At 55.2% G+C, this 11,949-nt stretch overlaps 6 protein-coding genes across 6 annotated transcripts; 3 read left to right on the top strand and 3 right to left on the bottom strand.

The window, feature by feature from the left end:
* Positions 1-72: 72 nt before the first annotated feature.
* EV422DRAFT_523552 (uncharacterized protein) lies at positions 73-1,149 on the top strand. Its single transcript, XM_053069923.1, has 4 exons — positions 73-117; positions 198-229; positions 326-336; positions 416-1,149. Exons 1-4 carry the CDS (start codon positions 112-114, stop codon positions 1,060-1,062), a joined length of 696 nt encoding a protein of 231 aa, XP_052927330.1. The 5' UTR covers positions 73-111; the 3' UTR covers positions 1,063-1,149.
* A 2,542-nt stretch (positions 1,150-3,691) lies between these two features.
* Positions 3,692-6,425, top strand: EV422DRAFT_523540 (uncharacterized protein). The gene is made up of 11 exons (XM_053069922.1): positions 3,692-4,073; positions 4,156-4,335; positions 4,643-4,796; positions 4,869-5,066; positions 5,134-5,265; positions 5,344-5,478; positions 5,554-5,579; positions 5,654-5,851; positions 5,923-5,977; positions 6,050-6,095; positions 6,162-6,425. Exons 1-11 carry the CDS (start codon positions 3,915-3,917, stop codon positions 6,232-6,234), a joined length of 1,356 nt encoding a protein of 451 aa, XP_052927329.1. The 5' UTR covers positions 3,692-3,914; the 3' UTR covers positions 6,235-6,425.
* A 103-nt stretch (positions 6,426-6,528) lies between these two features.
* Positions 6,529-7,962, bottom strand: EV422DRAFT_393718 (intraflagellar transport complex B protein 46 C terminal-domain-containing protein). The gene is made up of 4 exons (XM_053066873.1): positions 7,921-7,962; positions 7,607-7,822; positions 7,332-7,539; positions 6,529-7,239 (listed from the first exon to the last, which is right to left on the bottom strand). The coding sequence occupies exons 2-4, from the start codon at positions 7,696-7,698 to the stop codon at positions 6,607-6,609; spliced, it is 933 nt and encodes a 310-aa protein (XP_052927328.1). The 5' UTR covers positions 7,699-7,822; positions 7,921-7,962; the 3' UTR covers positions 6,529-6,606.
* On the bottom strand, positions 7,654-9,385 carry EV422DRAFT_393702 (uncharacterized protein). The gene is made up of 5 exons (XM_053066872.1): positions 9,319-9,385; positions 8,926-9,184; positions 8,403-8,649; positions 7,917-8,334; positions 7,654-7,839 (listed from the first exon to the last, which is right to left on the bottom strand). Exons 2-5 carry the CDS (start codon positions 9,168-9,170, stop codon positions 7,727-7,729), a joined length of 1,023 nt encoding a protein of 340 aa, XP_052927327.1. The 5' UTR covers positions 9,171-9,184; positions 9,319-9,385; the 3' UTR covers positions 7,654-7,726.
* Positions 9,386-9,397: 12 nt separating this feature from the next.
* Positions 9,398-10,655, top strand: EV422DRAFT_393616 (uncharacterized protein). Its single transcript, XM_053066871.1, has 4 exons — positions 9,398-9,767; positions 9,883-10,000; positions 10,088-10,279; positions 10,388-10,655. Exons 1-4 carry the CDS (start codon positions 9,624-9,626, stop codon positions 10,432-10,434), a joined length of 501 nt encoding a protein of 166 aa, XP_052927326.1. The 5' UTR covers positions 9,398-9,623; the 3' UTR covers positions 10,435-10,655.
* Positions 10,656-10,875: 220 nt separating this feature from the next.
* Positions 10,876-11,759, bottom strand: EV422DRAFT_494234 (P-loop containing nucleoside triphosphate hydrolase protein; the record flags this gene model as incomplete). Its single annotated transcript, XM_053067729.1, has 5 exons — positions 10,876-10,996; positions 11,070-11,231; positions 11,307-11,461; positions 11,530-11,594; positions 11,702-11,759. 5 exons carry the CDS (start codon positions 11,757-11,759, stop codon positions 10,876-10,878), a joined length of 561 nt encoding a protein of 186 aa, XP_052927325.1.
* Between the last annotated feature and the right edge of the window lie 190 nt (positions 11,760-11,949).

Below are 11,949 nucleotides of genomic sequence, written 5' to 3'. Positions count from 1 at the left end.
GTCGTTCCTTGGGCCTTGTCATAGTCTGACTCGCTCGCGGCCGCAACCCCCTCCCTCCCTCCCTCCCATCCACACAAGCAACAACACAAACAACACAACAACAACCCCAACATGGTCGTACGTACAGTACTATGAGGCTTCTATGCCTTCCTTTCGTATATTCTATGACACCTCGCTCACACTCCTCCCCTTCCCAGGACTTTGACTGGTACATCAGTCCAGCAGAACGGTATGTACACACTCCCTCCCTCCCCTGAACTCTTCAAAAGAGCAACCGCAACGTCGATATACTCATCCACTCCTTCTTCGTCCGATGTCCTTTCAGCTTCTCTGCAGGTGCGAATTTAGGAGGGCGGAAGTCTGGGTTCGGAGCCCTGGGATGGAGAATGGCTGACCGTCTGAATTGGGAAAATAGAGACGCAGTTTGCGAAATATAGCCAGGATGAGGATGAGGTTGCTTGTACGTATCCGCGGGGGATTAGCGGCTGTTTGGAGGGAGGGCTTGCGCTGGGCAGGCTGTGGGACTTCAGCGAATTCAAAAAGAGCTGCGGCTTCGTCGAAAAACACATAGTCGAAATACATATCAAACGCCTAACCGCCTACCTCTCCACCCCATGCACCGCAGTATCCCAGCTCGGCCCGCTCTTCCAACTCTGTGAAAGTTGTTTTTTCTTTTTCTGCCTGCGAACGCCGGCGCCGTGCGCGTGCTCCCAACCAGGTTTAGCCGATAGAGGATGGACGTATGTAGCCTGCCGTGTGAGTCCCCTTTTTTTCGTTCTGTTGTCATCTATTCAATACACCTTGCTGCACACATCTTTGGATCGCCTGCCTGCCCTTTGGCATCCACCGCCTGCCCACATGCGGATGGACGACATGTCCGGTCTCGCCCTGCCCGCCGCGACCGAGCATGTCTCGAGTTCGCTTTGCCTGCCTGCCTGCCATGCCCGTCTGCCCGCTTGCCCGCTGCCTGCCTGCCTGCTACCGCCATCGCCGCACCTCCGCACCTCGCATCGCCTGCCTGCCGCCACGCCGCCCGCTAGCCCGTCGCCGCCCCACGGCTGACACTCATTGACGACGTGCGCCGGGGATGGTGGTTCGCCCCACGACGCCAATGAGAATTATTTGACCACCACTCTCGTGCGACGAAACGGCGGCGGAGTCCCTTGTCAAGACTCTTATGGTCCCGTACGCGCGGGTTGCGGAAAGGAGAAGTATATAAAACCACGTGATCTCATGTGAAAGTCGAAATCCGTCTCAACTGGACTGCAACGTTTCCTCCGCAGGCTTCCGCCCCCACCGAGTGGCGACTATAAACCAAAAGCCTTGCGAAGCACAAATCCAGCATGCCCCGAAGAACTGTAGAAGTTGGAAACATATACTACTTCCCACCAGCAACACTTGCTCCTCGTTCGCAGCCCTCCCTATACAGCTTCTCCACGGCAGGCGGGGCGGACAGTAGTGACTGGCGGTCACGAGACAATAGCACGACTACCGCGTCAGACATGGACCCATTGGCAGCTCACATTGCCGAAGTTGAAGGACACGCAGTCCTGGTGGTCCGGTCGGAACCAAGACATAGAGAAGCCCAAGTGTGCGTCATAACGTCCGGTATCCCCAGCAAATATCCAGTAGGCGACACCTTGCGCGAAGAGTTTTTTCCGCTGGGGAACACCCCTTCCCTCGACGATAGGGCCAGCCTGTTGACCAATTATGATCACTTGTTCAGCAATGATACCTACGTCCGAGTATGCCATCCCTTCCCGGTTGATAAAGATTTGCTGCAGGCTTGGAAGAACCATGAGGATGTGCACATTTACGACTCTTCTTGGAGACAGTTCGTGGCGCGTTATGAGTCCATGAACAAAAGCAAACCTCGACTTACGAAACCCGATCCGACGGTCTCCGTTGACGACAATATTCCGCCCGCTTCGCATCCGCCTTCGGATTTGGGATCTTCCGAAGGCAGCAGTGTGTACAGTATGTGAACATAAACTTAGATACACGAGTGATTGAGTCAATGTCCGTGCGCGACTGCGGCGGCTGGGGCAGGGGGCCGGCCCACTCGGACGCGTGTATCCAGCTTTATGTTCACATACTGTACGTTCCGCCCGCGAAGAGAGAACGTGATGCTACAAATTCGCTGGAGCGCAGGTCGCTTTCCTGCCAGTTCGGCAAGGCGACAACAGGACGAGAATGAACACGCACCTGAGGACGTTGAGAGCCTACAGTAGGCTGCCAGATATCAGGTTACGACGGGTTGTTGAGCCTCCCTGTGCAACCCCAGAAGTCACCGGCCAGCTGTCAGTCCTGCCCTGGGCTAGCGGTCGTGCTGAAAGGGTTTGCATGGGGGTCGGCAACTTGAGCCGGTGGCTATGCTCGGAATGATGTGTCCTTGGGGCGTCGTAACCTGATATCTGGCAGCCTACTGTATGACCCATGCATCGACGGGGTTTTCTGGGCGACCTCACGTCAGTACAGAAACGCGGTACGGTGGAATCAGGAGAGGACGGAGGCAATCAGATCCTGGACCATGAGTGTTGCTCCGAGCGAGGTTGCTTACTGTATGCAGGCAACATTACCGTGGATATCAGGACGTCCGCAGTCAGTGGCCGATGACGCCCGCTTCTCTATTCAACAAGCGACCAAGCGATTAGACAGGCTAAATAATCAACGCTGGCATTTTTTTCGAAAGCTTCTGAATCAATACGACTTCAAGTCTCGGCGGCTAGCAGTGAACCGCGCTTTCTACAAGCTCTGGGAGCTGCTAGCTTCATTCCGTCGGCAACTATGTAGACCCGAGTGTGTCACTTTGCATATTGCAGAGGCACCAGGGTCCTTCGTGCAGGTCATCAAGACGATAAACCCAGTAGGCTTTGCTGTAGCGGTCTCCAAACCGCCATGCACTTACGCCGAGGTGGTACGGAAAGGCAGAGCTATCCCGATGTTCAGCCCACTCGTTACCACATTGTCAGGGACAAGTTTTCATTACCTTGACCTGGCAACTTCCTCCGCTATCTGTACCCTGAAGGAGATGGTCTCATCTATCGCACCACAGGGATTCGATTTGGTAACGCGGACGGCGGTTTCGACGAGGAGGAAAAGTATAATGAGAAGGAGGTGCTTCATTACAAGCTCATACTTGGTGAAGTCCTTTGTATCCTGCAAACACAGAGGATCGGTGGAACAAGCGTCCTCAAGGTGTTGATACGTTCACAGTGACGACGCTCAGTATTCTGTATCTTCTATGTCAACATTACGAGAGTTATGAGATAATGAAGCCTAGCACAAGCCGCCCCACGAACTCCGAGCGCTATGTGGTTTGCCATGGATTTAGAGGTCATGCGCTGTCTCCTCGCTGCTTTGAGAATCTCATGGATACCGACATTCAGGATGGAATGATGTTGAACACCAGCATTCCAGATGCGTTTCGAACCTACGTCGTGAACATGGCTACCCGATTAGCGTCAGAACAGGTGACCGCCATTGAAGATGTGCTTCTATTCATGCGAGAGAACGAGAACAGCGCGTTTATCGATAAACGTGTCTTCACCGAGGGAAAACGACGAAAATTCTCGGTATGGAAAGAGAGGTTTGGTTACGAATATGGATGAATCAGATAGCGAAGCAGCATTGGCCTGCAACGGTGTGTGTACATATATGAAGTGTAACGAACCTCCAGCAGTTAAGGTCAGGGAGTCTGTGATGGCAGCAGTTAGATCTAGAGAGGGGGCCAACCGCGCGCGGGGACCACCTCTCGCTTCGTGTTCCCAACCTGCGTTTTCAAACTCAGCTGTTCGCACATACACACAGTGTCTCGCTCGCTCGCTGGGGGTATTCCTACACAGACTCCCTCCCTCTTGGCTTGGCCCCCTCTCTCTCTATCGCCAGCCATCGTACACACGCTTTTAGGGGGGATGGTCAGCGCCACCCCCACAAACTGGAAATATGAACTCCTCGCAAAATACGCACGCAGTGGCTCCACACAGGGCTCCACACCTCCCCAACCACAGCTCAACGCCCCCACAGCGGCGGCTCCAACGCCACCGCAAGGCATTCCCCGCTTCTTCAGAAAAGTAAGGCCCAAAAGATGAGCACGGCCCTCGTCTTATCTCAAGAACAGTCAAAACACCAACACCCCAACCAATCCCCCCCTAGAGAAAAAAGCACACCTCGGCATTAGCGAAAGATTTGGCAAGAGCGGCATACTTGCGGTTTATTGAGAGGCAGCGGGAGAGACTACCGACGAATGAGGAGATTGATGAGTTGTGGGATAGGCTGGTGGAGAGGGCTGATGGGAAGGGAGATGACAATGAGGACGTTGGGGATTTTGAGAAGGTAACCGAGCTTGAGCGAGCGACGACCGAAGCGAGCGGTGGTGGTTGTCTGTGACGGGAGAAGAGAGTCCGGACGCTAGTGGAGCGAGCGAGAGTGGTGTCTGCGGCGGGCGAAGGGAGTTCGGACGCGAGCGATAGCGAGCGATGGTGGTTGTCTGCAACGAGCAAAGGACGAAAGGCTCCCCTCACTCATGTGTTTGTTGAAGAGTGGCTGGATGGTTGACGTTCAGTGGTTGATGCTTGATGGGTTGATGGGGTTTGATTCGTTAATGACTTGACTGGCTTACGGAACAAAATCTTTCGAACAGCGCATAAGTTACCGGGGCTTCGTCGCACTCAAGCAAGTCATGCCCGTCACTCTCCATCCGTATTTCCAACCCTCGATCTTCCTGGCATTGCTGCAAGGAGTCGGCGATGACACGATCGCGATCGTGCAGTTCTTCAATCTCGTCGTTCGCCAAGGTACCGTAGAGCTGTCCCATCAAAGACCACAGCATCCCTCACTGCATCACATCTAACCCGCACACTCCCCAGTCTCCCTCCTGCAAGCCCGCACAGATCTCTCAGTCTACGACACGGACCACGACGGCTACCTCACGGAACCGGACATCCAGGGCTACATCGCGGACCTGATGCCCTCGCTGCATCTCGACATCCCGCCCACTTTCTTCAAGATGTACTGCGTCACGGCGAGCAGGAAGTTCATGTTCTTTTTGGATCCGAAGCGGAGGGGTAAAACAATCACCGCCACGTCGTTCATGGAACGAAATGGAGCCATTGATGAAGTTATGTTTTGTAGGAAAAGTAAAAATCCAAACCCTCCTCCTCTCCCCAATCCTCACCGAACTCTTCGAGCTCCGCGACCCGGAACTCTCCGAGGAGTTCAAGCGCACCAACTGGTTCTCAGGTTTATCCGCTTTACGTGTCTACGGTGCGTTTTCAATCTCCCCTTCCCACTCTACATCACCCATTCATCCCCACTCAGCGGGTCCTCATATATGATGTCCAGGCCAATTCCTGAACCTCAACCCAACAAACGACCCCACCCGCCCCGAATTCAAGGATAAAGGACTGGATAGGGTGCAGATGAGCAAATACAAGGGCGGGAGTCTGACGCCGGTTTTCTTGGATCGGGTGTTTCAAGGTCCGTTTGTGGGTATCAACCACGACTCCATACATTTCGCTAAATCACCCACTCGTCCCACTATGTCTCTTGCAGAGACGCCATTATTGAAAGGACGCATGGTACAGCCACCCTCACTCGCCGTACCTCCAAATCAGCCCCTATTAACGCCCTCCCCTACGTTCACCCCTCACAGACATACCCCCACTTCCTCGACTTTGCCCTAGCCACCGAGAACGCGCACACCCCCGAAAGTATCGCGTACTGTTTCAAGTTCCTGGATCTGCGGGGCGAGGGGTGGATCGACGGGCCGGCGGTCATGTATTTCTTCAACGCGGTCGTGGAGCGGATGATGGCGGGCGGCCACGACCCGATCGGGATTCGGGATGTCAAGGTATGCGTGTCCGTGTATCTTGTCTTGCAGGAAAAAACGAACAGGGGATTGATGGGTGGGTGATTTGTCAGAACGAGATCTTTGATATGGTCAACCCATCTGACCCGAGGCGGATTACACTCGATGGTATGTATGCGCCAACATGAGATCACATCATATCGCTGCGGCGGACGGATCTCATCATCCCTCCCCGCTCAGATCTACTGGCGTGCGGCGTCGGCGGGACCGTCGTCAAGATGCTCAGGTGGGTGCTTCTCATATGTCACGTTTCTGGATGCCCGACTGACACACCAACCGGTTTTGGAAACAGTGATATCGAGGGATTCTTGGCATACGAGACGCGGGAGAACGTGGATCCGGGGATGCTTGCGCCCGCTTTGTGATGGGGTTACCATGCATGGACATTTGGGAGACTTCCGCGAGAGGTTGATATTAAGAGACCGGGCTGTTTTTTTGGAGTACGCGATTTTGGATGGGTTCGTGGGAAGAGGCGAGAGGGGGAAGGAAAGGGGGGGCGGGGGTTATCAGATCTCACACTGCAACGGACAACTTTTTTTTGTCATAATTTTTTTGGGGTTATTTCTGCAGCGAGACGTTTGACATCATACACCGACACTTTTACACACGCATTGTGTTTTTTGGATATCGGATTATGGATTATAATACGATTCTCAGAAGTGTATACAAAAGCCTTCCAAAAAAGACGTCTCTTCACCCTCCCTTTCCCAAAAAAAAAATAAAAATCAATCTTGCCGCTATTGCGCACCTCCCTTCCCGCCCTCCGCCGGCGGCAACCCGACCGCGCTCATGGTCGGCGCAGCGGCCTCCCGATGTCCGAAATGCTGCGAATCCCTAAACTCCCGATACAGCTCAAACAACACATGCAGCGCCTCCACATGCGCCCTCTTCCCCTTCCCTCGCATCTTCCCGGTCTCGCCCGCACCCCCCAGATACACCGGCACATCGACCAGCCCGCACACCAACCTCGCATACATCCTTACGTCCATCTCGACCGCGGGATCCGGCACCCCTTCCGCAGCCGCAAACGCGCCCTCCATCTCCGCCGGCCACGCCTGCATCAACGCGTCCAGATCCGGCTGCGGGTGCGTGTACGCCACGCTGACGGGTGGCGTGTGTGCATGCAGGGTGGTGATTGCGCCGATCCACTGGTTCAGCTGTTTCGTTGCCTGGGGTGCGTCCGAGGGGGAGACGGCGATGGCGCGGATCTTGGTCGGGGTGAGGGGCGTGGATGTGTTGGGGAGGAGGGATTTGTGGTGCGCGCGGAGATGCAGGTCGAGGACGGCGGGGTCGGATTGGTCGGGCGTCGGTTCGTCGAGGGTCGTGATGCCGAGGGAGGGGGGCTGGAATGTCGAGGGAGGGGGGTCCACCTTTTTGTGGATCATCAGCGTTAGCATGCGTGTAGTATATACGTGGGGCGGAGAGGACGCGATGTGTGTATGCGTGTGTGTGTACGACGCACCTTGATCATCGGATCGATATCGCCAATACACGGGACATACTCCGGCATGAAGCATTTGAGTTCCTGCACAATGTCGACGTCCTGGGGCTGGTATGCGTCGATGTAGGTGAACAACTCTTGCAACTCCGCGTCCAGTGTCGTCGACTCGCGGGTTTTGGCCGCGGGGAGCCGTTTGGGTGGTGAGGTGCTTTCGGTGAACATGAGGCGGCTAGAGATGGCGTGGCGTGAGAATCTGGGTCGCGAGGGGCTGGGCGTGGATAGGGGGGAGCTCTCACCTTCCATCACGCTCATCATCATCCTCATCGCCATCATCATCACGCCCCAACCCCTGCGACCCATCCAGCAGACTATCGAACCGCGGCGGCATGGCCGGGTGATCCGGTCTCTCTGCATAATCACCCCGGTCGTTGATCGCAAGTGCCGAGAAGGTGGCGGAGGGATCCGAGGGGATGGTTTGGCCAATGTAGTTGTCGAGATTGTCTTCGTCGTCGCTTTCGGAGTGTAATAACTGCCCCCGTTGAGAAAAAATCACAAGTTTTTATAGACTTTTCAAATGTGGGTGGGGGAGATGTGAGGGTAAAGCACACACCTTCTGATGCCTCGGCACCCCCCTCCGCGCACTCTCCGGTCGTGCACTCCGATGTCGTGGTACAGCCGCCGGCGGTTGCGCGGGAGCAGGATCAACACCCGACCCCTGTTCCTGCTCCGACCCCTTCTCCGACGTCGCGTCGCTTTCGCTGGCCGTCGTGTCCCATTTGGGTGTTGGGAACTCTAGGCGGTCTGGTTGAGGTGGGGTCGATGTGTAATTTGGTTGAGGGATATCTGCGCGTTGGGAAGTGTTTGGCTGTGAGGAGTTGGTGGTGGCTGGTGGGTGGGGATGGGATGCGTCGTCGTCGTCATGGTGATCATCGTCGGCGTTTAGGGACTCGTCGGAGGCGAGGTTGGTGGATTGGTTGGCGGAGATAGCCAGCGATCCTCTTAGCGCCGACGCCCGTCGCCCTGCCTACCCATCAAAGTCAAATCAGTATCCGGGGCTCCCACAGTTTTTGCACCGCAGCAACGGTCCCTCACCAGCGGCTTTGCCTCGCCCTCATTCAAATTATGCAGCCCACCACTCCTGCTAATCGACTCGCGCATCGGTGCATCTGTCGACGCCAAGGGTGATCCGATACCGGCATCGTCGATGGGGTCTGTGAAGCCGACTTTGTTGAGATGGGAGTCTGAACGGGAGTTTTGTTGGGACGGTCCGCCGCCGCCGGGGCGCCCGCTGAAGGGCCGGAGTTGCGGTTCGATGCCGCGGGCTAGGTCTTCTTGGATTCTTCATTGCATAGAATGAGGGTGACGGTTATTGGATGATAAAGAAACCGCGAGTCGAGGCGATGGAGGGTTGGACGATAGCCCGCCCTCTTCGATCGCGTGAGGCTCGCGGGCGCTCGCTAAGAACCGCGATAACGGGGATCTGAATATATCTAGCGCCTTTGGCGCAATGGGAACTCCCTCCGCTCGCTCGCTTCGCTCGCGTGAGAAACATCCCAACCGCCCATCCGACCTCAAACCACACGCCTCCTCCCACCCCCGACCCACCACAACTCACTTCCTAGCAATCTTCTCATCCTCCTCAATCGCAATAATCCTAGCCAACAACTCGTCATCCGACGTCTGCTCAAACCGGGCAAGCAGCTGGGCGGTGCTCACTCTCCCCTCCGCGTTGGTGGGTGTGGGGCCTTGTTGAGCGGCTGCTGCTCTGGCGCGACCGGTGCTTGATGCGGGGCGCGCTTTGGCGATGCGTTGGAAGACGGTGCTGTCGGCGGGGCGGGTGTTGAGTGCGCGGTCGCTCATTGTGGGGGGGATGGCTGTAGGAGTGGGGGGGGTTTGGAAGGCGAAATGGGTATCGGTGGGGGCGAAGTGCTCAATGTGATGGACTTCTCATCTACGTCGCCTGCTTCGTCTGAGGGGTTCTCAACAGAGGATTTACAAGTTCTGAGACCTGTGGCAGTCGGAGTAAGACGTCCTTCCTGTTGGCGGTTGTGGGCAGGCCGACGACCCTTGCATATATAGTACTGTATGTCCCACCGCCGCCGAAAGCCCACAGAACACTACTCAGTATTGTAAGGCGACACTCCGACGCGTTTCTCACGGACTCCCCTCGCCTGCTTCCCTGCTTCCCCAACGAGAAAGAACCCCCCCCCAAATCGCACCCAGGACGCACACTCGGCACGGGCAGCAGCACAGCACCCACCCACCCTCGTCCGTCTTCCTACCTACCGCCGTCACTCCTAGCTCTCGCAAAAGATGTCCCTTCTCTTCCCGAACCCGAAAACAAAACGCCGCCAAGCGCGTCCAGAACTCACCGAGGAGCAGAAACTGGAGATCAAAGAGGCATTCGAGCTCTTCGACACCGATAAAGACAACGCCCTGGACTACCATGAACTCAAGGTGTGTCTCCGAAAAAGACACTATCGTAATGAAAAAAGTCTTTCCATTATCGGTGTGGAGGTGTTCGGAATCACGATTGACCCCGCCGCGTTTCTGCACGATTGTTTTCGGACAGGTGGCGATGAGGGCGCTCGGCTTCGAAGTCAAGAAACCAGAAGTGCTCAAGATCCTGCGCGAGTACGAAAAGAACGGGCAAACAGGGTTGATCGATTTCGACGATTTCAACAAAGTCAGTAAGTACACCTCCCCATCTCCCAAGCCCACGTCCCGCACCATCACGCGTTTAACCCACCCCTCTCCCCTTCGTATTTCTTTTTTAGTGACAGAAAAGATCCTATCCCGAGACCCAATCGAAGAGATCCGCAAAGCGTTCCAGCTGTTCGACGACGACGGCACGGGCCGGATTACATTGAGGAACCTGCGGCGCGTCGCGAAGGAGATTGGCGAGAATCTGGATGACGATGAGTTGCAGGCGATGATTGATGAGTTTGATTTGGATCAGGATGGGGAGAGTACGTGGTTTTTTTTTGCCAGGAGTGCTTGCGAGGAGTGGCGAGAGGTTGAGTGGGTTGCTGGAGATTTTTTTTTTTTGCTTATTCGTCCGTTTTTCTCGATGTTAGTTAATGAACAGGAGTTTCTCGCGATTATGACGGATAACAACGACTGAACGAAGCGTCTGCTGATGGGGACAGGTTGAAAACGACATAGACAATGGGCCGACCGGCGGGACGAGACGGGATTGGACGGGCGTTGCACCTCATCAACGCTGAGCGCACAGTAACCATCTCCCACCCATCACTGGTCGATGTGCCCCAGGAATCTGGAAGCGAGGGGGGCATGTGAGATAAATCACAATCAATACAAAATGGTTCCCGTTCGTAGAAAAACCGGCTATGTTTAGCACCTACGGACTACGTTCTCATTATTGAAGACCCCTTACTAAAATACGATAGAAAACATTCAGGGCCCGTGGGGATGGAAGGGGGAAAATGTGAAGGAACACAAAAGAACCAGAAACAGAAACAACGAAAAAAAATCGCGGATTGAATCAAAAAGAGAGAGAGAGAGTTCAGCCACCATCGCAGGGATCGGAAGATAGGGTTTTGCTCTATCGGGACCCTGAAGTGGCATGTTTGATCAACCAATTCATCGTTATGTCGATGTTTGTCGAGTTTTTGGCCGAGATGCTGTAGCAGGCTACTTCGCGGTTGGTTATTGATCGGAGGTCCCTACAAACAAGAAAGCCAGCGTCAGTCATCATCCCCCTCACTACTCCTGTCTCCTGTGACTCGGAACACCTACAGCTTTTCAATAACCTCATCCACCCCCAACGCATTCGGCAGATCGTTCTTGTTCCCGAGCACCAACACCGGGATATCGGCCAGCAACGGTTTCTCGAGCAGTTGGTGCAGCTCGGCTTTTGCGGCGGGGATCTTGTCGTGGTCTGCTGCGTCCATCACGAATCTGACATGAATCCCAGAGGAATCAAATCAGCATTCCTCATATGCAAGAAAATCAATGGGAAAGGGGCGAACATACACAATAGCGTTAACACCCCGACAATACCGCTCCCACATACTCCGAAACCGCGCCTGCCCGCCCAGATCCCATAGCTTCATCACGACGGCGCCTTTCGTCACTTTGCGCATGTTGAACCCGACCGTGGGGATCATGTCTTCTGTGCATTGCCCGTTCTGTTTGTGGAGTCATCACATTGTGAGTTGGAGTGGGGCATTGTGGAGGGATGAAGAGGGTGACTTACCGCAAGAACGTTGACTAGCGTCGACTTCCCCGAGTTTTGTAGGCCGACGAGCGTCAGTTCCATTTCTGTCAAACCGCAACGTGTTAAACCAGACCCCCATCCCGACAAGTTGACGCACAGACCGAACCCGTCCATGCCCCACCAGGTCTTCCCGTTGAAAGCCCCTTCTCACCTTGCTTCCAGAACAGACTCCGCAGCCAGTTCAGCAGGCCGTTTATGAGGAATGCCATGGCGGGTGGAGCGTATATGCGGATTTCGCTAGTGGATTCAAGTTGTGTGGGTGGTGGGTTCTGGGGCTACTTCTGCCGCTCTATGTGGTTTGTGGACCTTGGAAGCTGAGCCGGAGCGGGACGAGGAGTTGAGCGGGTGGCTGACTGGCGGAGGCTATATGGACGGCTGCCGTAGGGGGGTCTGGATAGC

Source organism: Fimicolochytrium jonesii, assembly GCF_025526975.1.
Source record: "Fimicolochytrium jonesii strain JEL569 chromosome Unknown EV422scaffold_6, whole genome shotgun sequence".
Taxonomy (NCBI): domain Eukaryota; kingdom Fungi; phylum Chytridiomycota; class Chytridiomycetes; order Spizellomycetales; family Powellomycetaceae; genus Fimicolochytrium; species Fimicolochytrium jonesii.
This window is presented reverse-complemented; position numbering and strand designations above follow the sequence as displayed.